General features: G+C 40.1%; 1 protein-coding gene across 1 annotated transcript in view; it reads left to right on the forward strand.

Moving 5' to 3' along the window:
• The window catches only part of CCDC7 (coiled-coil domain containing 7), a 297,769-nt gene that overhangs the window by 26,634 nt on the left and 247,120 nt on the right, over positions 1 to 24,015 (forward strand). The window contains 8 exon segments of the mRNA XM_083379044.1: positions 1,255 to 1,319; positions 3,565 to 3,639; positions 6,005 to 6,080; positions 16,518 to 16,548; positions 17,505 to 17,594; positions 19,898 to 19,998; positions 21,816 to 21,891; positions 22,355 to 22,420. Of these exon segments, the coding sequence (XP_083235170.1) occupies positions 1,255 to 1,319; positions 3,565 to 3,639; positions 6,005 to 6,080; positions 16,518 to 16,548; positions 17,505 to 17,594; positions 19,898 to 19,998; positions 21,816 to 21,891; positions 22,355 to 22,420 (580 nt within the window).

Raw genomic sequence — 24,015 nt, forward strand, 5'->3', positions numbered from 1 at the left:
AACATGGGCGAAGGCCCCCCTAGTCACAGTTACTGTATGATCATCTAAGGAAAGCTGTGAATCTAGGAGGACACCCAAGTTGCGAGCCCTATCTACGGGGGTAATAACTCACCCCCCATAGTAAGAGGTGGAATAATCTGAATTTCCCGAGATGCTGGCACGCACAGCCACTCAGTCTTGTCAGGGTTGAGCCGAAGCCTGTTCCTCCCCATCCAGACCCGGACCGCCTCCAGGCAACGGGACATCACATCGAGGGCATCACTGGGGTGGTTTGGGGTCGAAATGAAAAGCTGGGTATTATCATCAGATAACCAACTCCAAAACCACGAATGATCTCACCCAGAGGCTTCATATAGATGTTGAACAAGAGAGGCGAGAGGACCGACCCCTGAGGAACTCCACAAACGAGAGGCCTCGAGGTCGACCTCTGTCCCCCTGCCAACACCGACTGCGAACGTCCCAGAAGGTAGGAGGAGAACCATTGAAGAACCGTGCCTCCCACTCCCAACCCCCTGAGACGCCGCAGCAAGATACCATGGTCGATGGTATCAAATGCTGCTGAGAGGTCTAATAGGACTAGGACAGAGGAACAACCCCTGTCCCAAGCCCGCCAGAGATCATTCACCAGAGTGACTAATGCCGTCTCCGTGCTGTACCTGATTGGTACGGGTCCAGATAATCAGCTTCCTCCAGGAGCAAAGGGAGCTGATGCGCCACCACGCTCTCAACAATCTTTGCAAGAAAGCGAAGGTTGGAGACCAGACGAAAGTTGTTTAATACAGCTGGGTCCAAGGCAGGCTTCTTGAGGAGAGGTCTCACCACCACCTCCTTCAAGGCAGCGGGAAAACTACCCTCACTCATGGAAGCAGTTATCACTGCCTGGAGCCAGCGTCGTGTCCCATCCCGAGCTGCATAAACCAGCCAGGAGGGGCACGGGTCTAATAAACACGTGGTGGAGCTCAGCTTCCCCATGATCCTGTCCACATCGTCCAGAGTCACAGGATCGAACTCCTCCCAGATAACATCAACAAGACCACCCATGTCCTCATTGTCAGACTCTGCCCAGTCGGAGTCCAAACCGGTCCGGATCCGAGCGATTTTGTCTGACAGATGTTGGCTAAACTCCTCGGCACGACCCTGTACTTTTAATATAAATAAACTGTGACATGTAAAAATTATGTTTAGAACTTTGCTGAATTGTCACTGAATTTGTAAATCTAGATTTAATATTACCAATACTGTACATTTTGACAGGGAAAAGAAAAAAGGAGTAAGCCCAACACCTCCCACTCCAAAAGATCCAAAAAATATAATTGAAGGTAAGAATTCTGATTTATCATGGCTGCCAAGGCATCAAAAATAATTTTGAAAAGTGAGGTTGGCTAATGTGGACAAAAATGAAAATGCAGGATAGGCCAAAAGCAGAACAGACTGACTAGAAGCTTGGAAAATAATGGATAGTTTGTAAGATAATAGGTTTTATTCTGATGTATTTGAATCTTATGGGATGCGGTGGCTCAGTGGGTTAGGACGCTGAGCTTGTCGATCACAAGGTCGGCAGTTTGGCGGGTCGAATCCCAAGTGCCGCATAACAGAGTGAGCGCCTGTTGCTCGTCCCAGCTTCTGCCAACCTAGCAGTTTGAAAGCACGTAAAAATGCAAGTAGAAAAATAGGGACCACTATGGTGGGAACGTAACAGCGTTCCATGTGCCTTTGGCATTAGTCATGCTGGCCACATGACCACGGAGACGTCCTTGGACAAGCGCTGGCTCTTCGGCTTTGAAACGGAGATGAGCACCGGCCCCTAGAGTTGGAAACGACTAGCACGCATGTGCAGGGGAACCTTTACCTTTTACCTATTTGAATCTTATAGAGGCAATCTTCAAGTACTACAGTTCATTTAATGACCATTCAAAGTTGTAACAGACCTGTCAAAAGCTATATATGACCCTGTTTCAAAGTTAAGTATTGTACAGAACTCTCCCAGCGATTTGCCCTTATCACCAACCACTGAGATGCTTCAGCCCATCCACCTATCTATTTCCCCCCTCCCCATCCTGCCATGCTGGGTCTCCAAAGGCACTGGGCCTGCTTTGCCCCCCTACTGGATTCCACACAGTCTTCCAACCTTCACAATGCTTACTTACCTTATGAAGATCTGTAATGCTTGAGGTGGGGGAAAGGAAGGAGTTAAGGCCTGTTTTGAGAATTCCAGAATGCCTTTTTACTTTTCTCTTATTTAAAAACATGGTTATGTATTCTTTTATCATCAAAAATAAAATACAAAACAAAGAAAAGGAAAGGAAAAAAAACCAGACTAACAAGCAACCAACACTAACAACAACAAAAAAGGTGCACAAAAAAGAAAAAAACCCAAGTATCAAATACATCAAACATTAAACATTAGGAAAAAAATCCTCCTGACTGAATGCTGAAAGATACATTAGAAAACTGATATATGTTCCCTTCCCCTTGCATAATGGGTGCACAAATGGGTATATAAACTTTCCCACTTGTATTTAACTAAAATGTTACATTACATAAATATCTCTGATGTGGAAATCTATCTAAATCAAATTGACCCGTATTTTTTCATCCTGAGGATGTGTTTTGAAACCTGAGCTGCTGTAATTCTGGGCATAGGGACTTCTTTATCTCTTAACTCTTCATTGTTTGTTTTTTGTATGGTCAGCCAGCTCAGATTTCAAAATGTGTGCTTCCTGATTTGCCATGTTATTTGAAAAAACACAGACTTTCCCTCATGCTGTGGCTGGATGAAAAAAGCCTTTTAACCCACCTTTTGGCACCTGGATTGTGTCTGCAAACACAGAGAACAAACTATGCAGAGTTAAGATGTAAAAGAGGTAATGCAGAGGCAGTAATACCTACATGTAAATGAATAAAATACATGAGGGTAGGCACCTCCATAGTGTTCCGGAGACTACAAATACTTTTAGTATCTTCCAGAGAATTGTACTTTCATACTATATATGTAAATGATTTTTGAAGGTAGAAAACTACTTAAAGCTAAGTTACCTCTGCTGGTAGGAAATAAAGAAACTACACTTTAAACATCTTCAATGTCCCTTTCAATGTCACTGCAGTAACAGAAAGAATTTGTGCCTCCTGATATGTCAAAACATTATGTAAATAACTATTCATCCAGAGTATTCTGTATTGCGAAAGTTCAGAACTGGTAAGCCTGTTATATAACTGAAATACCTGCAACAAAATTGGTTTCTTTGTTCCTTTTCTTAGAAGTTCCTAGCGTGCAACAAAAAGTTCCCAGTACTAAGAAATTTTTCAATGGAGACCTGGGATTTTCTGGTACATTTCTAACATGAATTGTTAGAGTAACAAAATTCTCTTCATAAGATATCTTTTATCAAGAGCATTCGAGAATTATTTGCTCAGTTATTAGATGCTTGATAACACATATAGTAAATAGAAAATTTAATATAATCAAATGTTTTAATCATAGAAAAAAGTACTTTTTATATTTTTAATGAATTATATATATTTGACAAATAGTTTACGGTAATTAAATAATTAACTTTGTTTTAGAACTTGCTACGAGACATGCAACTGAGGATGTGTTGAATATGGTACAGGTTTTCCAGGAAGATTCAGGACAACCACGTAAGTGCTTCAAAATATATGTTGAAATGCAGAAAAGCATATAAGATATTTTAGGACAACCATCTCAAATCAATTTCTTCTAAATTGTTAGACTTGATTTTTAACTATCATAATTCTTTTATGTTTTCTAAAACATTGAAAATACCAAATTAAGAAAATCTTATGTTAGATCATCATGCAATCTATAGTACTTTTGATATCTAGAAATTTAACTTAGATTTCAATTAAGCTATGGAATTTAAAAAACTGGCTGATGCGATTGGATTTTTGAAAATTTAACATTAATCTCTAAGGTAAAATATACTAGATAGACTATAGTAAATAAATGTATGCTTAAAAACAGATAACTGGCAAAACAATGCATAAACACAAAGCAGTACAAACTTTGAAATTGCAATAATATAGGCTTACAATACTCTGGCATAGCCTATTTATAAAAAAATTCTTTTAAATATATCTTTCTTAAAAGCTTTTTATAAAATCTTTTTATGAAAAAAATTGAACATTTTTGTGGTAATTAATATTGTTAATCTGATGATTTGATAGATTATGATGCCTTTATTACATTTATTAATCCAACTAAAAGTCAAGATATAGGAAAATATTACAAATTGTCAATAAAAACTTTCATATGAAAAAGTACTTTTGTGAAAAAATAAAAAGTCATCTTATTTATCAAATTAAACTTTCATTTATAAGTTTGAAACATGTTTTTCCACATTAAAATATGGATAGGAGGTTTGTAGATTCAGAAGCAATAAAATAAATGAGGTAAAATATGAAATGGCTTATTAAACCAAACATAGAAAAAGCATGATTTACAGATATTCTATACAAAGTATAAAACTTGACATGGCAGCTTTCAATAGAATAGAGTAGACACAAGGGAACATCTCATATCTCTTTGGATGCTAGGGGCCTTTATCATCACTAGAGGCAGCTTCAGGTATTTTTCAGAATTATATTGATACAGACTTTCAGACTGGTATCTCTTAGACAGTGTTAACCTTGAAGGTTTAGTGACTGTGGTCTAGACAAATTGCCTGTCATTTCATCAACATTTGTGACTGGCACCATCAGAAGGCACCAAAAAAAGGCCAGTAGTTTAAACAGAAAATATTTTTTATTCTCCAATTAGACAGTCAGAGAGAAAGTACTTAGCTCTAGACTGATCTAGGTCATAAATTCAGTATGCTGCCAGGTCAGCCAGAAACTTGAAATGATTTAACAGAAGTAGGAAGATGACAAAGAGCTGGAGTCTGGCTGGAGTCTAGTTATTTCTCACACAGTTTATAAGCTGTGTGGTGCACAGTTTATGAAGTTCATAATGATGCATGTGGTAATGATAACAAATGAGATCCTGTTAATCTGGTAATAAATACTTCACTGTGAAAAATAGAATTTTTTTAATTAAAGGTAGCGTTAATTAACCACCACTCATTCAGTAAATGTTTAAAGCTATCTTAATGTTGAACAAAGGGTCATTAAAACTGGTCCTTGAAGTTCTAACTATCCTAGCACTCCCATGATTTTGTGATTGTGATCTGGGACCTTTGCAACAGGCCCATGCTTACAAGGGTTGCAATGCTCTGATCATCATTTGTGACTTTCCTTGCTGGTTTCTCACAGGCAGAGTCAATAGGGAAGTTGGCAGGAAAGAAACTTAATCTGTTTGATTAAGTCTCCCCCATTTACATATATTTCTCAGCCCCTCTATACTCATGCTGTGGTTTGCTGGACATACTCATTTCTTGCAAACCTTCCCCACATCTTGTACACGGTTCCCAGCCATCTGCACACTCTTCCCCATTATATTGCAGCCATCCCAAGCCATGGACTTAGAACATGCTTCCCTGGCCACTTTCTCAGCTCCTTGCTCCCTTTCCCACCTGGCAGCAGCCACTTATTTGCCTACTGGTCTTGAGAGAGCTGCCTGTGACTTAAACCTTTTTGCTGACTTCCCCATTGACCACTGGAAACTGGCAAAAAGTTTCAAGGAAGTGCATGTTTAAAGCCCATTATACTTGCTTAATGTTGGCAATGGGACTGCATGGATTGCCATCGCTAAGTGATATTGTCATATGACATTATGTTTATGAGAACAATGCTTAGAAATTGGGTCCTAATTGCTGTTGTAACTCAAAGACTAACTATGACAGTTTATGTCCTTTGTTAATTGATTTAGCACTTGATTACTTCTAGCTTCTGTTATGTAACTTGGTAATAGTAATAATGTCAACTTAGAGTAATAGCAGTAGTAGCAGTGACATTTTTAGACAATCCTGTGCAATTTCTTGACATCTATTTCTATTTCTAGATCAAAATGTTAGATATCAACCTAATAACTATTTTTATAATTGTTCAGAAACAGTTGAGATGATGAACAATCGCATGATAGAAATAATGAAAGTATTTGAAAGACAAACAAATAAGTTACACAGGTAAATCAAACATAATGATGCAGATGGGGAAGGGAATGTTTCATTTTATCTTGTGTATTTTGGGGTAGTTTATGTGACATGCACAAATAATTAAGCGGTTCTTAGAAAAGAAACCTACAAAATTTCACGAAGTAATGTGCAGAAGTAAGCAACTTAATAGAGAATAATTATATCTGTCTTTCTATCTATCTGAACATTATATATAATATATATATATGTGTATGAGTGTGTAATATTTATAATTATAATATATATACTGTATTATATTGAACATATAAGTTGTAGTAAAATCATTGCTTTCTGCTCAATTTACCCTAACTCTCCTAGCCAAATCTCAATGTCTCTCACTAAAAAAATTGTGATTTATTTTAAATCATAGAAACATTAGAACAGGGATGTCAAACTGCTGGTTGCATCATGCGGAGGTAGCATACCTCGCAGCTCCAGCAATGCGAAAAAAGTTGTGATTCATCACAACACATCACATCATGTGACATGGCAAGTTTGACACCCTTGCATTAGAAGATAGACCTGCTAATAAAAAAATGTACTTTGCTATCTCTTTTCTGGAATCTCACAGGAAAACATCAAGACACTATATTCCTTGAAGAGCACTATATATTTTAATTGCTTCAGAAAATATCACTTTTATCTCAGACAGAATTTTGGATTTCAAAAGATTTCTTCAAATCCTAATTTAAAACTATCTGAAATGAATGAAAACATTGATCAGACACAGATTTCTTTCTGATAGGACAGGGGTGGGGAAGAAAATATTGCACAGTTTTATTGGGCTCTTATTCATTAGAAAGGAGTTGGTATGTGATTACAGTGGTACTTAAAAGTTTGTGAACTTTTTTGAATTTTAAATATTTCTACATAAATATGACTAAAATGTGACCTGATCTGTACATAAATTAGAGAATCAAATTAAACAAATTAGTTAACAATATTATCTTTGTTAATTGATTTATTGAGGCAAATACCTTCAATCATGGTATAGAATCTAAGAATTTAAATAGACATAAAAACAAGGACCAGTAAACAAATGGTAGCCCTTCTCTCGCCACATACTGTAACTTTTCACATCCTGGAGATCCACAAGCTGAAAAAATCCATGAACCTGACATTTTATTTATTTATTTATTTATTTATTTATTTATTTATTTATTTATTTATGGGGGGAAACTTATATGTCGCCCTATCTCCCGAAGGACTCAGGGCGTCTAACAACAATAAAACACAATAATACAAATGTTAAAAAGATTAAACTAACAAGCCCCAATGATAAAATGATAAAATATTAAAAATATTCTATTTTAAAATCCCTATCGTCAGTCCAGGTCAGCCTGATGGAAGAGAAATGTTTTAAGGCCGCGATGAAAGGACCGGAGATCCGGGGCCATCTGGAGCTCAAGGGGAAGTTGATTCCACAGGGCCGGCGCTCTCACAGAGGAGGCCCTCCCCCTGGTGGTCGCCAGCCAACATTGTCTAGCCAATGGCACCCTGAGGAGGCCCTCCCTGTGTGAGCACACCGGGCGATGGGAGGTCGTTCCTGGCAGCAGATGGTCCAACCACCACCGCCCAAATGCCCTTGCTTTCTTCCCAAACCATTTCTTTTCTAACCTCTTTTCCAGCTCTGACACAGTCCTCCTGTCAAGTTTCCGACAGATGAGCTCTTCAAATGACTCTGAGGCATTGTTTACCTTAAAAGTCTTTTATTCTAGCCCTATAACATCGGCAAAGCTTGCTAGGGAAGCTGGAATCTGAATTCCCCTCCCCTTAGCACAATATATTAAACATAATTCTCCTTTTCATTGCTGTCATTAATCACATTCTCCAATTAGTTTGAAGGGTCAGTATTCCCTTCTGTTAGACAACCTGCCAAATTCTTATCTTCTCTTATTGCAAGACAGCCTTGAGAGACATTCTTCCTCCCCCCCCCAGCAACAACTGATTCTAGCTGTAAAAGTAACACACAAGTTTTAAATATGAAATAGCTGCTTCTTCATCTTTTGTCAAAGCAAGAACATTTGATGTTAGCAGTGTTGACACCTCCGTTACTTCTTCCACCACCAAGAAGCTTGTTGGACTAAAAAAAAAGTTCAATCAATCAATTCCAACTTCGCAAGATGTATTTTTTATATATTTGCCCTGTTCACCGCCCTGAGTCCCTCGGGAGAAGGGCGGTATATAAATAAAATTATTATTATTATTATTATTATTATTATTATTATTATTATTATTATTATTATTATTATTATTATTATTACACTACTAAACAGATGTTTGAATATGGGTAAGAAAATAGATAACTATCAGAAATAAAAGTATTATAACTAGGATAGGATTTGTAACTAGAATATTATACTTTGTTATGAGATGGGAAATATGAAAATTCTAAAAGGGTTTGAATAAGGGAACTTTTAGTTGGCCAAATATAAATTATTATGAGAAAATTATAAGTGATAGAGATATTTTGAACATTGATGGGAAATTTAAAAAAAAATTAGAACCAGGAAAAACAGGATAAGGGAAAAAAGGGAAAAAAATAGATCCAGGAAACTACAGACCTATCAGTCTGACCTCAATACCTGGGAAGATTCTGGAAAAGATAATCAAACAACAAATCAGTGAACACCTTGATGCAAACAAAGTCATCACTAAAAGTCAACATGGGTTTGTCAAAAACAGATCATGCCAGACAAATCTTATTACATTCTTTGACCAAGTGACAAAACTAGTGGACCAGAGGAATGCTGTAGATATAATTTACTTAGACTTCAGTAAGGCATTTGATAAAGTAGATCACAACCTACTACTTGATAAGATAGAAAAATGTGGGTTAGACAGCATCACCACCAGATGGATTCGTAGCTGGCTGACAGGCCGTACTCAGCGTGTGGTCCTCAATGGAACTGCATCTACATGGAAGGAAGTGTGTAGTGGGGTGCCCCAGGGCTCTGTTCTGGGCCCAGTGCTCTTCAATATCTTCATTAACGATTTGGATGAGGGGGTAGATGGGGAACTCATCAAATTTGCAGACAACACCAAGCTGGCAGGAATAGCCAATACTCCAGAAGATAGGCTTAAGATACAGAAGGATCTGGACAGACTTGAACACTGGGCACTATCTAACAAAATGAAATTCAATGGCGAAAAAAGTAAGGTTCTACATTTAGGCAGGAAAAATCAAATGGATAGGTATAGTATAGGTGGTACCTTGCTCAGTAGTAGTAACTGTGAGAGGGATCTCGAAGTCTTAGTAGACAATCACTTCAATATGAGCCGGACAAAAATCGGACAAAAATTGTCAGTCTTACTCTAGCTTTCTTCCTTTGCCAAATAACTTTCCAAGTCAGTACATGTAAATCATCAAGTAAATTCTTCCTGTTTTGTATATATTGTTTGGAATGAAAAAAAAGAATTTGGTTGAAGTTTTTGGAAGAACACTCAACCCATTTATATTCATTAAACAGCCTCCATCCTTCTCCTTCAGTTTTTCTTTTATTTATTTATTTATTTGTTTGTTTGTTTGTTTGTTTGTTTGTTTGTTTTTATAAACCGCCCTTCTCCCGAGGGACTTGGGGCGGTGTACAGAGTAAGGTAGGTATACAGATTGAACAATACTGAAAAACAATAGTCAAAACAAACTGGGACCCCAATTAGAGCTATCAGGCCAGGCCGGACTGCTGGAACAGGTAAGTTTTTAAGTCGTGCCGGAAGGTGCGGAGGTTGGGGGCCATCCGGATTTCAGTTGGCAAGCAGTTCCAGAGGGCTGGCGCACCCACTGAGAATGCCCTCCCCCTGGGGGACACCAGCCGACATTCCTTGAGCGGTGGCACCCTGAGGAGGCCCTCTCTGTGGGAGCGCACAGAACGGTGGGGTGTTGACATTGGCAGAAGGTGCTCCCGTAGGTAGTCCGGACCCATGCCACGTAGGGCTTTGTATGTCATTGTTAGCACCTTGAATTTCACTCAGAAGGCAACCAGAAGCCAGTGCAGCTCACGGAGGAGAGGTGTGATATGGGAGTATCGGGAGGCCCCCAAAAGTGTCCGTACCGCTGCACTTTGCACCAGTTGAAGCTTCCGAGTGGATCTCAAGGGCAGCCCCATGTAGAGAGCATTACAGTAGTCTAGGCGAGAGGTCACAAGGGCATGGGTGACTGTACGTAAGGCATCCAGGTCCAGATAAGGTCGTAGTTGGCGCACCAGTCGAACCCGGGAGAAGGCCCCCTTGGTCACAGCTCCTATGTGATCTTCCAGGGATAGCTGCGAGTCTAGGAGGACACCCAGGTTGCGGGCCCTATCAACAGGGGGTAGTAACTTATCCCCGATGTTAAGGGGTGGGATGCTCTGAGTATCCTGGCTTGCCGGTATGTACAGCCATTCAGTCTTGTCTGGGTTCAGTTGAAGCCTGTTCCTCCCCATCCATTCCCGGACCGCTTTCAGGCAGCGGGACATCACGTCGAGGGCATCACTGATGCTGTTTGGAGTTGAGATGAAAAGCTGGGTGTCATCAGCATACTGATGGTACCCTACTCCAAAGCTACGAATGATCTCACCCAGCGGTTTCATGTAGATGTTGAACAGGAGAGGCGAGAGGAGGGACCCCTGAGGGACTCCGCAAACGAGAGGCCTCGGGGTCGACCTCTGTCCCCCTGCCAGCACTGACTGCGAGCGACCCTGGAGAAAGGAGGAGAACCAACGCAGAACCGTGCCTCCCACTCCCAGTCCCCTGAGGTACCGCAGCAAGATACCATGGTCGATGGTATCGAAAGCCGCCGAAAGGTCTAATAAGACTAGGACAGAGGAATGGCCCCTGTCCCGGGCTCTCCAGAGATCATTCATCAGAGCGACCAATGCCGTCTCTGTGCTGTAGCCCGGCCTGAAGCCCGATTGGGACGGGTCTAGATAAACCGCTTCATCCAGGACCTGAGGAATTTGATGCGCCACCACGCTCTCAACAACCTTCGCAAGGAAGCGAAGATTGGAGACTGGACGAAAGTTATTCAATGAGGATGGGTCCAAGGTGGGCTTCTTGAGGAGAGGTCTCACCACCGCCTCCTTCAAGGCGGTGGGGAAGTGACCCTCACTCAGAGAAGCAGAGATGACTGCCAGAAACCAGCCTCGTGTCCCCTCTCGAGCCGCATAAGCCAGCCAGGAAGGGCACGGGTCCAGTAAGCATGTGGAGGAGCTCAACCTCCTCATAATCCTGTCCACTTCCTTAGGAGTCACAGGATCAAATTCCTCCCAGATGACGTCGACAAGACTGTCCATGTCCTGTTCCAACTCTGCCCAGTTGGAGTCCAGGCCGGTTCGAATCCGAGCGATTTTATCCAACAGATATTGACTGAATTTCTTGGCTCGACCCTGCAAGGGTTCCTCCCTCACCTCTTGGTTCAGTAGGGAGCGAGTCACCCTGAACAAGGCAGCCGGGCGATTATCTGCGGACGCAATGAGGGTGGAAAAGTAGTTGGATTTTGCCACCCTTATCGCTGCGAGATAAGACCTGGTGAGGATTCTTAATCGCAATCGGTCGGATTCGGATCGACTGGATCACCAACGGCTCTCTAGGCCCCGTCTCTGACGCTTCATCTCCCGGAGCTCCGCGGTGAACCATGGGGCTCGCTGGGATCTGCGCCGGGTCAGAGGCCGCAGGGGTACAACTCGGTCCAGAGCCTCCATGGCTGCCTTTTCCCAGGCTTCCACTAAGGCATCCGCCAAGCTGTGAGCAGGGAGTGCATGTGCGTCCCCAAGCGCTGCCTGGAACCTATCAGGGTCCATTAGGCGCCTAGGGCAGTACCATCTGGTTGGCACCGTGCACCCACGGCGGGGGGTGGCAAAGGGGAAGTCTAGCCATAGGAGGTGATGATCGGTCCATGACAGGGGCGTAACGGTCGTGGCACCCCCACCGATATCATCACGCCACCGTCCAGACAAGAACACCAAGTCTGGGGTATGGCCTCCCTCATGAGTCGGTCCAGAAATTATTTGCGACAGGTCCATGGCCGCCATGGAAGCCATGAACTCCCGAGCTAGTTCGCACGATCCTCCCAGGGACGGTAGGTTAAAGTCGCCCAAGACCATGAGTTTTGGGAATTCAACCACCAACCCTGAGAGGACATCGAGTAGCTTGGGCAGGGCTTCCGCTGCACGATTAGGTGGTAGGTACGCCAGCAGCAGGCCCAACTGCGCCCCCTGGCCGTATCTCAGAAGGAGAGACTCACACCCGACTATCTGAGGGACGGTGGTCTCTCGCGGGCTAAGGGATTCCCTGATGACAACTGCCACTCCCCCGCCCCTCCCATGGGCCCGAGGCTGGTGCAGCACCTGGAAACCTGGCGGGCAGAGGTCAACCAGAGGGACACCACCCTCTGGGCCCAGCCAGGTTTCCGTGATGCAAGCCAGGTCCGCGTGCTCGCTCTCCACTAGGTCACGAACGAGGTGAGCCTTGGTAGCTACGGACCTGGCATTTAGGTAGACCAGCCTGAGCACAGGAGGCTGCACACCTTCGCTCCCGGGTCCTCGGGGGAAGTACAGAGGGTCGGAGCGTCTCACCGCTTGTACAGAGCGGAGATGACTCTCCCGGTGACGATACGGCCCTCTGCTTGTGCACCTTCTGCCGTTCCCCACCATCCTGGGAATTGGCTGTTCATCAGCTCGCCACTGGGCTTTGTCGGCGACTGGTCCTCGTTCTCCACCATCGCGAATGGTCGTTGGCCTGGCCTGCGCTATGGTAGCTGGAAGGCCTGCCTTCCCCGAACAACCATAGTCTTTTCCCACCCCCCTCCCTAACCCGACAAAGAACTTGACTAGGAACTTAACCAGGGGCCTCTTGTTGGACTTGTGATGGAGGCCCCTGACCCTGCCTGGCCATCTCTCAGAGGCCCAATGGTCGGGCCCGTCATCGAGATTCGATGTATTGTAGGCGGGACGTACCCAGGAGAGGGGGGAACTCCTGAGGGCGTGTAGGTCTATGCTTGAATATTGGAGAAGCATAGGAAGCATTGGGAAGGTGGTCCCCTGGGTGGAGAATTGGAAGGAGGGTCGAGTTGGGTAGGTGGGTATCTGGACCCTCACCCATCCACTGCCACTTGGCTGGGTGAACCCCAGAAGCAGGCCACTCCCCGTCCTCTCACGATGGGTTGTGACTCTGCTTTTGGGGGTGGTCCAGGACCCAGTCTGGGTGAAGCATACCCCATAGAGCTCTCACCTCTATGGGGCTGCAGGTGTAAGGTCAAGCCACTCTGCCACCGTGGCTTGCACCCAGGCCCATCATGTCCTGTGGGGCAAGGGAGGGCAGGGGGTTGGGAGCTGGTGGAGGCAAGATGATGATGGCCTCGGTGGTCTAGTCGCCACTATCTCCACTGGTCAGCTGCATCGTGGCGTCTTTTCATTTCTTGTTTGTCAGTATTCAGCATTTCTCTTAACAGCTTTATCATCTATTTGATCAACTCTTCTTTCTTATTCTCAAATGTGTTCTTAGATCTTGACAAGTACAATATCTTTTCCATTTCCAGTGTTATCACTTCATCTTCTAATTTTTCATTTTTCTGTAGCTGTCTGTTAATTCCTTCCTTTAGGTCCTCCATCTTTGGATCCATATCTTCTAATTTTCCTTCTGTTTTCTGGATTATTAGTTCTTTGCAGTCATTGCCTGGATTTGTAATTTTAAGTTAGAAAATTGTTTTTTATCTTATTTGCATTATTTTTAGTCTCATCCTGAAATAAAACAGTTGTCTCTTGGATTGATTTCAACATGGAAAGAATTCCTTCTGAGATTCATTAACATTTTCTTGTTGATATATGAAGCTGAGAGCTTTGGAGACAGGTGTTGAAGATAACTTTTAAGACTGAATATGGAACACTCATTTTGTTTTTCTATGTAGTCTTTATAGTTCAATAGGGTCCCCAACTCAGATAAGCAGCCCAAGAGTTTTTGTTTTTCCTTTTTCCCAGCTGCACTCTGCAAAAGTGAAAGTGTCCAGAAACAGCAAAGAGTCTTAGATAAGAATCTAGGCTTCAAGCCAAGTTTCCCTTAAGCATAATAAATTGTAATGCCATAATTCTCTACTAGATGTCGCTTGCCAAATCCAAGATTATTTTGCAAACTTTCAAATACTTTTTCTAAAAAAACTCTCAAAGGTACTTTTAGTCCCCAAATTTCAAAGCTATAGATCTGTATTAGTTCCAGATTGATCTTGTAGTTTCCTCTGTTCTTCCCCAAAGCAATTAATTCGCCACTTGTCTTTTCCTGAGGGAGCAGGACAATAACTTTCCTTCCGTCTCTCATCAGGGAGGATTCTTTTTTTTGGGCATTCTTTTTCCAGGAAAGTAGTGTTAGGGCCATAAAAAGAAGATAAAGTCTTACCCAGTTCTATCCACATTGCTCAGAGATTGCTAGTTAGTGCTTGACTTCAGTTATCAGCAACTTCTAACTGCCCACATGAATGAAGCCAGTCTTTCCCCCGCTGGTTTGGAGGGCTTCCTCGGATTCAGCGGAAGGGCTACCACCCCTCTGTGATCAACAGGGGCCCCTCCTTCATTGCCTCTTTGGAGCTAGTTGACCCTTTTTAGGGTCCCCAGCGGGGCAAAATTGAATGTGGAAGACGGAGCCCTATCTTCCTGCGCCAGTGCACCATGATGTCAAACTGAAAGTCCTATCCCGACACATGCTTTTTAACTCCTAGCTATCACTGCCAAAATGATAAAGACAAGTATAAACTTTTCTGAGTTCTCTCAAATTTAGGTATTGGTTTTTGACTGTTTTTAAGTTTACATTTAAATTTTTACTGAACTTAGTGCCTGTTTAGTCACAATGATAGTTTGGTTGTAGCTTGCCTATTTATTAATTCACTTAACATGAAATAGTTTTGAAATGTATCCATAAATTACAATAGGTAAAAAAATTCAAGAACTACTTTACTTTTACTTTACTTTTATTAAATTTGTATACCGCCCTTCTCCCGAAGGACTCAGGGCGGTGAACAGGGCATATATAAATAGCAAATACAAAAATTAAAAAGGAATTAAACAAGTGCCCAGTTAAAAAATACAATAACACTAAAAAACCCATTAAAAAACCCTAACATCCCCCATTAGGCCAGACCAGCTAGTTCAAACAAGTGGGTCTTCAGACCGCGCCGGAAGGAGCGAAGGTCCGATGCCATCCGGAGCTCAACCGGCAGTTGGTTCCATAGAGCCAGAGTGCCCACAGAGAAGGCCCTCCCCCTGGGGGCCACCAGTCGACATTCCCTGACCGGAGGCACCCTGAGGAGGCCCTCTCTGTGGGAACGCACAGGGCGGAGGGAAGTTGATGCTGGCAGCAGTTGGTCCTCGAGGTACCCCGGACCCATGCCATGTAAGGACTTGAAGATCATAACCAAAACCTTTAATATCACCCGGAAGACAACTGGTAACCAATGTAGCTCGCGGAGCAAAGGTGTAACATGGGAGTACCGGGAAACTCCCAAGACAACTCTCGTGGCCGCATTCTGTACCAGTTGGAGCCTCCGAGTGGTCTTCAAGGGAAGCCCCATGTAAAGAGCATTGCAGTAGTCCAGGCGAGAGGTCACGAGCGCATGAGTGACCGTACACAGGGCATCCCGGTCCAGATAGGGCCGCAACTGGCGCACCAGGCGAACTAGGCTGTTGATTGCTACACGACACAGGGAATGTGTTATGATTGTTCTAAAAGTTCTATGTTACCAGTTGTCTGCTGCCTACAATCTAAGATGCTGGTGTTGACATTTCAAGCTTTTAATGTCTTTGATTCTGATTGTCTACTGGACAACTCTCCCTCTATGCCTAATAAATCTGGTGAATTGTGCTTCATAATTGATCTTTGTAATTGTGAATTTTGTTGTATGATTTATGTTGTTTGCTTAGCTAGTATCCTATGACTATTGCTAAGTGTTGCCTCTTATAAATTATGATGAAGTGTTGTATTTTATGATTTATGATGAAGGTATTTTTATGTTTATAATCATGATTTATTACTATTACTTGTATGTACACTGAGAGCTTACACATCACAGATAAATTCCTTGTGTGTCCAACCGCACAGCCAATAAAGAATTATATTCTATTCTGAGGACCTTCTGAGCATGCCCACATTTATAATAGAGGACATTGGAAGACGGCCTTCTCAAGGAGGTTCATTTGATTCCCAGTTTCCCAGCATTTAGGAAGATAATAAAAACAGTACATTTTGTAAGCTCTTAGCTTCTAGCTATTTAAATGACTAGTTTTAATTTTGATTTTAATTGAATTAATTTTAAATTGTACTCTCTTATTGTAAGACAATAAGAGGCAGTAAGACAATATTGTGCTAACAGAAAGGTTGATTATAAATTCTTTAAATAAATGTTCAATTTATTTAGAAATTACTGAAAGATTAAAAGGAAAAAATCAATAAAATATTTATATTTTTTAGAGTTGTAAATGAACAGGATGTGCTGGAAGGTGTAAGTAATAATTTTTACTCTTTTTTCAATTCTTAAATTAATAATTTGAATAAAATTCAGTGATGCAGCCACTGCTTGGCTAGCAACTATCTCGGTTAGTGATCATTCACAAATGCAGCAGTAATGAAAAATAATAAAAAAATTCACTTTCTGACCAATGCATTCATTTATAACCAAATTTTATATGCTTGACAACAAAAGCATCAGGGTGAAACTGATTAAGGTTTGATCAGTTTCACACAACAGAGCAACTGACCAGAGGGTTCTAATGAAGTAATAAAGGCTGTAGTTGAGCTTAACTTGCAGTTACATATTTTGGGAAGTGCTGCTCTGTTGAGAAAAGCAGTTTAGGAAGATACAGCTTTTTGAAGCAATCATTCCCTGCAAAAAGACAAAAACAACAACAAAAAAAGTGAGAGAGGGACAGATCAGGCACAAGACACCTAGGAGTGAATTTTATCTGAATGAGATGGCAGCAATCAGTGATCTTTGCAGCATATTTCCCTTAGTCAATATGTTCATTTAACAATCATTGTGCTTAATGATGAAGTCACAGGAACAGAATGTAATTGCTAATCAAGCAATGGATGTACCAAAAAATAATGATATTCTGTATACATGTAACCTGTATACATACAAGTGTTTGATTGTATACAATCAATTAATTGGTATTACATATTCTTGCTCTGCTCAGTGTTGAGCTGCTCACATAATGTTCTGTTCATTCTCATGCATGCTTTTCTTCTAATATATATCAAGCTTAAAACATGTTAACACAACTATTTTTACTCTATATTCACAAAAAATGTTCTATAGCATTTTATGCTATCCTTTACTTTACCTACATTTGTAACACTCTCTTATATACTTTCCAAAGGAGAGACAAGATTTCTTTTGAGGTCCCAAATATTAGAAAGTACCTAGTTTTTCTTGACTCTTGCTTTTCTTTATATTAGAAATTACAGAAAATTCAGCAAGAATTTCGACAGCTAAGAGAAGAAAAAGAAATAATGGAGGATGAACTTCAAAAAATGAAAGCTTCAGAGGTATCTTTGAATTAAATACAATTTTATTAATAGAACTGAAGCTTCAAATATTATAAGAGCAACAAACTTTATTTAACATAAAGAGTTTTATTTCTGAGAATGTGTATAGAATAAGAATTGTACTATGGACCTGATTAAGGCAACAGTGGTGCTGATACCTTCTTCTAATCTATTAGCTTTTTTCTGAGGCTATCAACACTATATTGCTGGATATGTCAGATCTGTTTGTATTAAGACGGTATTTCTTTATTTTTTCTGGAGAACGGAGCACACCTTGTTTGTGTTGCTAAAATTTGGCCAAGAATAGAAAGGGTTATTCCTCTGTCCAAATTGGCTCTCAGAGGACTATGGGCAAGTGTCTATATTGAACTGAGCTTTAAAGACAACATATTGATTCTGCTAATTTATTATTCACATTACCTGCCTAGTGTTACATAGTGTTACTATATTTTTCTTATGCTCTTTTTTGACTTTGTGATTGAGTCCTTCATGCTATTAATGCTGGCAGCATCATTTTTCTATTTCCTTGAGATGATAAATGAATCAGAAATTTCTGGCCTCCATGACAACTATGGGCTTGTCCCAACTGATATTGATCCTTGCTGGTGTAATGAATTCACACTGATCTAGTTTTTATCTTAGAGCAACTGAAGCTTGATTTAAAGATTGAGAATTTAATCACAGGCTGTGTCATATTCAGATCTCTTTCTGGTCAGCTTAAGACTGTATGGGGACCAAATTACTCCTCTTCTTCTCTCTTAGTTATACTTGGTTTCTCTTCATATGGAAACTCAGGAATTTTTGTATTTGATGAAAATGCCAGCATAATATAATCCCTTATGTTAAATCTAGAAATACAAACTTACACTTGTAACATTATATTCTCTTCCTGGGATAAGAATGGGGAGATTAATACTGAGGAGCAAATAGGACCATAATTATAGCAGATTATAAGGTAATAAATCTATAAAATAATTTATTCCAGATATAAAAAGGAGTAATGAAAATTTATTGATGCTACCTGTAGAAAAAAGCATTGGTTGAAAATGCTAAAGGTTAAGGTACATCAGAGAGTAAAATAATAAAAAAGAAATTGAAGTCCAGTGAAAGAATGACTTCATATTAGGATTCCCTGAAAGGATTGTGCAGAAGCACAGAAAGAAAAAGTAATATCTCCAATGCAAACACCAACTGATAAGGGATTCCATTAGAGAAATTCAAAAAGCTCTGACTCCCTAAATCTTAAAAAATTAATTAATTAATTAATTAATTAATTAATTAATTAATTTTATTTAATTTGGCCATCCATCTCATCACCTACTCACTATTCATGACACATGACTCTGGGTGGTTTAAATGAATATTTATATTCATTATAAATATGAATATTTGTATTCATAAGTATATAAAGTCACATTAGAATTACAGTAAAATACAAGTTATAACTACAGATGGGGAGCAGAATATATAGAGATGGGGGAGGTGGGAACTATTATTAGTTGATCAGTGTCTTTGGGGTGAAATTCCCCCATTGGGCCCCCAAATTAACAGGAAGAGTCAGGTCTTCTCTTGTTGAAAGTCAGAAAGATGGGAGCTCATTTCACCTCGGGTAGGATTTTCCTAAGGATTGCAGCTATGGCAGAGAAGACTCTAATTGGCAGGTAATTGAACTCAGTATTGAGGACCCTGTCCACTTCCTCAGGTCCAGGAAAATCAAACTGATTCCTGATAAATTGTTCTGACCCAATCATGCTGGCAAGGCAGAGATTACGTAGAATCCATTTATTGCATTTAATACAACGCCAAGTGATCCACCAATGGTGCCGGTGAAGCTCTACTCCAGCCCTCAGTTTTTCCTCAGTCTGAATTCCCCAGTTCCATGAAGTAAGTTGATCCACGAGGCAGTAACAATACCCATAGATACCAAATAAAGCATCATCAATAATAACAATACTAGACTAAAGTGGCAGTAGGTCTTTCAGTGGCCCTTTGTGGCCAATGCAGGTTCATTCACATGGTCCTGTCCTATGTCTATTTTTGGAGTCCACAAAGTGTGAAGTTAATTTAAGTCGAATTTGACCTGCCCTTCTGTTTCCAAGAATTGTGAATAAAAATTGGAATTAGTTGTTATTTAATTTAAATAACCTCCTTGGGGATATTATCAAGGGAAAAGTGATATCTACTGATTTTGACAAATGTATTAGAAATAATTCTATTACCATTTGACAAATACACTATTAAATACAGCTGTACAAGAAACTAATGCAAAACTGTTGCTCACTTTCTTGAATGCTTATTGACAGCAAGATAAAGGAATATCAGAGACGAGAAAAAAAATATTACCAAAACTGGAGAAGGTGAAAATTGAAGAGAAACCACAAGTTCCTTCAGAAAAGGCCCAGGTGTAAGAAAAATGAATACATATACTAGTTATTTTCATAAAAATTGTGCTATAATGTTCAGAACACTAATGAAATTTGTATTTTTATTAATTTAAAATACCGTATTTTCCGGCGTATAAGACGACCTGGCGTATAAGACGACCCCCCAACTTTTGAGATTTTCATGGGTTAAAAAGTCATCTTATACGCCGGAAAATACGGTAATTATCTTAAATATTGGCATATTATATATTTCTTATTTATTTGTTACTTTATTTGAAGTTATCTGAAAACTGTATGCCATTGTTAATATTATACAAGTTATAATTAAGAGTAATGGGAATTCAGTACTTTACAGGTCATGTTGCTCTCCACTGAAGTTTGGAAAGTGAAACCACTCTGACCAGTGGTAGATCATAAATCTCTTAATTTAGCCAAAAATAGTGGTCTTTAGGGATAAGGATCACAATAGACAAACATGTTAACAGTGAAAATTGGCATTTTATATTAGTTTTGGAATGAGTCAATAACTAATAAAAATTCTTAAAACTAGAATGAGGTTCCCTTAATAAATCATTTTATTTAAAATTCTGTTGTATGTTTTGAATTAACTGCAGCTTTTTATTGCTTTAGTAAGACTAATTTAGGATACAGTGTCCAGTTTTGGTCACCACAATATATAAAAAAAGTTGAGACTCTAGAAAGATTGCAGAGAAAAGCAACAAAGGTGATTAGGGACTGAAGGCTAAAACATGAAGAACGTTTGCAGGAAATAAATTAATCTAGTTTAATGAAAACAGAGAATAGGGGTGACGTTATAGTAGTGTTCCAATATCTAAGGGGATATCACAAAGAAGAGGGGGTCAGCTTATTCTCCAAAGCACCTGAAGGCAGGACAAGAAGCAACGGATGGAAACTAATCAAGGAGACAAGCAACCTAGAACTATGGAGTAATTTCCTGACAGTGTGAACAATAAAAAGACTGCCTCCAGAAGTTGTGGATGCTCCATCACTGGAGGTTTTTAAGAAGAGACTGGACAGCCATTTATCTGAAATGGTATAGATGTCCTACTTGAGCAGGAGGTTAGATTAGAAGAGCTCCAAGATTAGTTCCAGCTCTATTATTCTGCTATTAACTCTCCAAAGGGTGTTTCCATGTATATTACAGTGGTTCAACTAGAATATCATCAGAGCATAGATTACTTACTCTTTTCAGAAAACTAAAAGCAGATATACCAGTTGAAAAATTTAAAATACGTTCCTTGTGCTACCAAAATTTCTTATGCTTTCTTATGCTAAATCAGAGTGCTAAATAATAGTTCAACTATCCAAAGCATAAAGTGCTGTTGTAAATGTTGTTTTACATTGTGTAGCTTTTTCTTTCTGTCTCTTTATGAATGTAAATATATGAATATACAACTGTACTTGACTATTTATGAATGATTTAAATATGTTAACAAGCAGCACTTTATGGTTTGGCTAGTTGAACTAGTTTGAACTAGTTATACTGAACATTTTAAAAACTCATTACTGAACATATTTTATATTTTGAAAAGCGTTCACACTATACAGTATGCACAGATTGGGTTTTACATTTGTGGAGCCATATCACATCAGTCATAGCTGTAATGATTTGTTGTAATGCCTGGCTTCAAATGACAAGCTAAATTCAAACTATATAAACAACATTCTAGATTACCACAATTTATAGACCTTTTTGTACTTTGCTAGGGAAATTGAGAAATTACTATGTGAGCATTTCCTTTTGAGTTCTTAGCAGTCTAGTTGCTGTACTATGATGGTCTAATTATTAATTTGTGTTATGTTTTCATTATTACAGAACACAGAAACCAGAGTCTGGTTTTGCAAAGGAAAAAGAACATATAAAAATGAAAGATGATTTAACCAAAGCTCAGGTAAAGGACAAATATGTCAATAAATATTTTCTAGGCATATTATCTCATTTAAAATTTGTATAAATTTTTATGTTAAATTTTATAAAATTATTTTGTTCCTTTTCTATTGATAAGATTATTTTTCAAGCGATTTAAGAAAAAATGTAAGAGTTCAGGATAAGAAAGATGGACACAGAATTCAAGAAATTGTTTAAGAAGGGTTATGTATTATAAGAAGGAGGGCTTATTCCTTCACTCAAGTTTTTCTGATTTTATATCAGATAAATATGATTTTAAAAATTCAGCAAGTAATAAATGGTTGGTAACCAACTGAATTATATTCTCGAGGATGTATTAGGAAAACTGAATGAATTTTTGTATATCTTTATAATATAGAGGGGCAAGCTAAATTTGTAATATAAATGAAAATTTGAATATAAATGAAACATCTAAATATAAATTTAAATTGATATTGACATTATAGGAAGACATTCAGTCCCTTCAGGAAGAGAAGAAAATGCTTGAGGAGAAGCTACAGAAAGCTTTAGAGGTATTTTGGGGGAGAATTTTCGGTCGCTTTAAGCAGAGATGTTTTCACATCTTTAGTTCTTGCATATTTAGTTATATTGTGACTTGAAAATTTATTCAAATGTATATAAAATTCCACTCTGATAATTTCCCTGGTATTTCATAGCCTGATTTGATTCTTATGACGGGTTACAGAGACACAGTATAGGAATTAGCAAAGCATGTTGGTCATGACTTGTGGACTGAAGAAAAGTTGGAAGATCTTTGGGATCCTTTTGAACTGTCAGTTGGAGTGATAGTTGTTTTTGAAGGCTGCAGATAATAGTTGGGAGCAGACCATTTGCAGTTTGCTCCTGGTTGACCAAGTAGAAAAGGCTATTTGGTGCCCTGTGGTCAACTAACTGGTTCATTTGGTTAGTCAGGGGGAAATGGTGGTAGCAATGCTGCTGCTGTGCAGCTGTTTAACAGCAGGTGCAACTGGGCTGAAGGGACTACCATTCTGATATGGAAGAATTTGTGACACAGTGATGGCAATATATAAACTCTGTGTGTGTGTGTGTGTGTGTGTATCCATAATAAAAAAATCAGTATTGTTAAAAAGGACTAAAAGAGAGCATCTTCAATATTAAAAATGATGTAGCCATCTTAGTAATTCTCCAGTTTCTTGAGACCCCAAGCTGTTGACACAGCGATGTTCTAAGGGACTTCCAGATAGCTTCCAAAGAAGGAGACAATCTCATCTTTGGGGGGAATGATATTCCACAAGGCAAGCACCACAGCAGAAAAACTCTCTCTCCTGGATCCTGCCAAATGTAGACAATCAGGACCTGCAACATACCTTTTTTGCTTGGTCTGAGGGGTCAGGCAGATGCAATTTGAAAAGAGGTGATCCTTTAAATAACCTGGCCCTGTTCAGTGAAGGTCTTTAAAAGTAAACAACATCTTGAATTGGACTTGAAATAAGCAGGCAGCCAGTGCAGCTGATACATCAGAGTTATAATGTGTCCTTTTCATCACCAGCTGAAGCTTCCAAATATTCTTCACTGGTAGCCCCATGTAGAACTACTGTAATTACAATGGTGCATTCAGAAAGTAACTAGGGCATGAGTGATCACTAGTAGACCCTTCTGATCCAGGAATAGGGACAGCCTGTGCACAACATAAAGGTGCTAAAAATCAAAGCCCCCATGGAGACAGATGATCTCACCCAGCAGATCCTGCAGCTTAAAGTGTGCTGAAGGCGTGTCTTCCACCACCAGGCATGCGGCGAGTCTGCAGGAGTTGGGGCTGGGGTGGGAGAATGGGGCAGAAGCCGACTTGCCCAGTACAAAGGTCCTCTGGCAACTGTGCTTGAAACTGGCTTGCAATAGCTGAGCTCTGTGTCCTTCCTCCTCTTGTTCCTTCTGCTATCTATTCTTTTGCCTCCTCCTCCTCCTCCTCTTCCTCCTCCTCTTCCTCCTGCTGCTGCTGCTACTTCTTCCTCCTCCTCTTCTTCCTCACTTTTCTCCTCTCCCCCTCCTGGCATCCCAACTGGGCTTGCACCCCCTTCGCACAGCTCGTTTGCAAGATAAGTGTGCGCCAACCCAGCTTGCAACTGGGGGCTTCCCCCAAAGTCTC

This window comes from Vipera ursinii (genome assembly GCF_947247035.1).
Source record: "Vipera ursinii genome assembly, chromosome: Z".
Taxonomy (NCBI): domain Eukaryota; kingdom Metazoa; phylum Chordata; class Lepidosauria; order Squamata; family Viperidae; genus Vipera; species Vipera ursinii.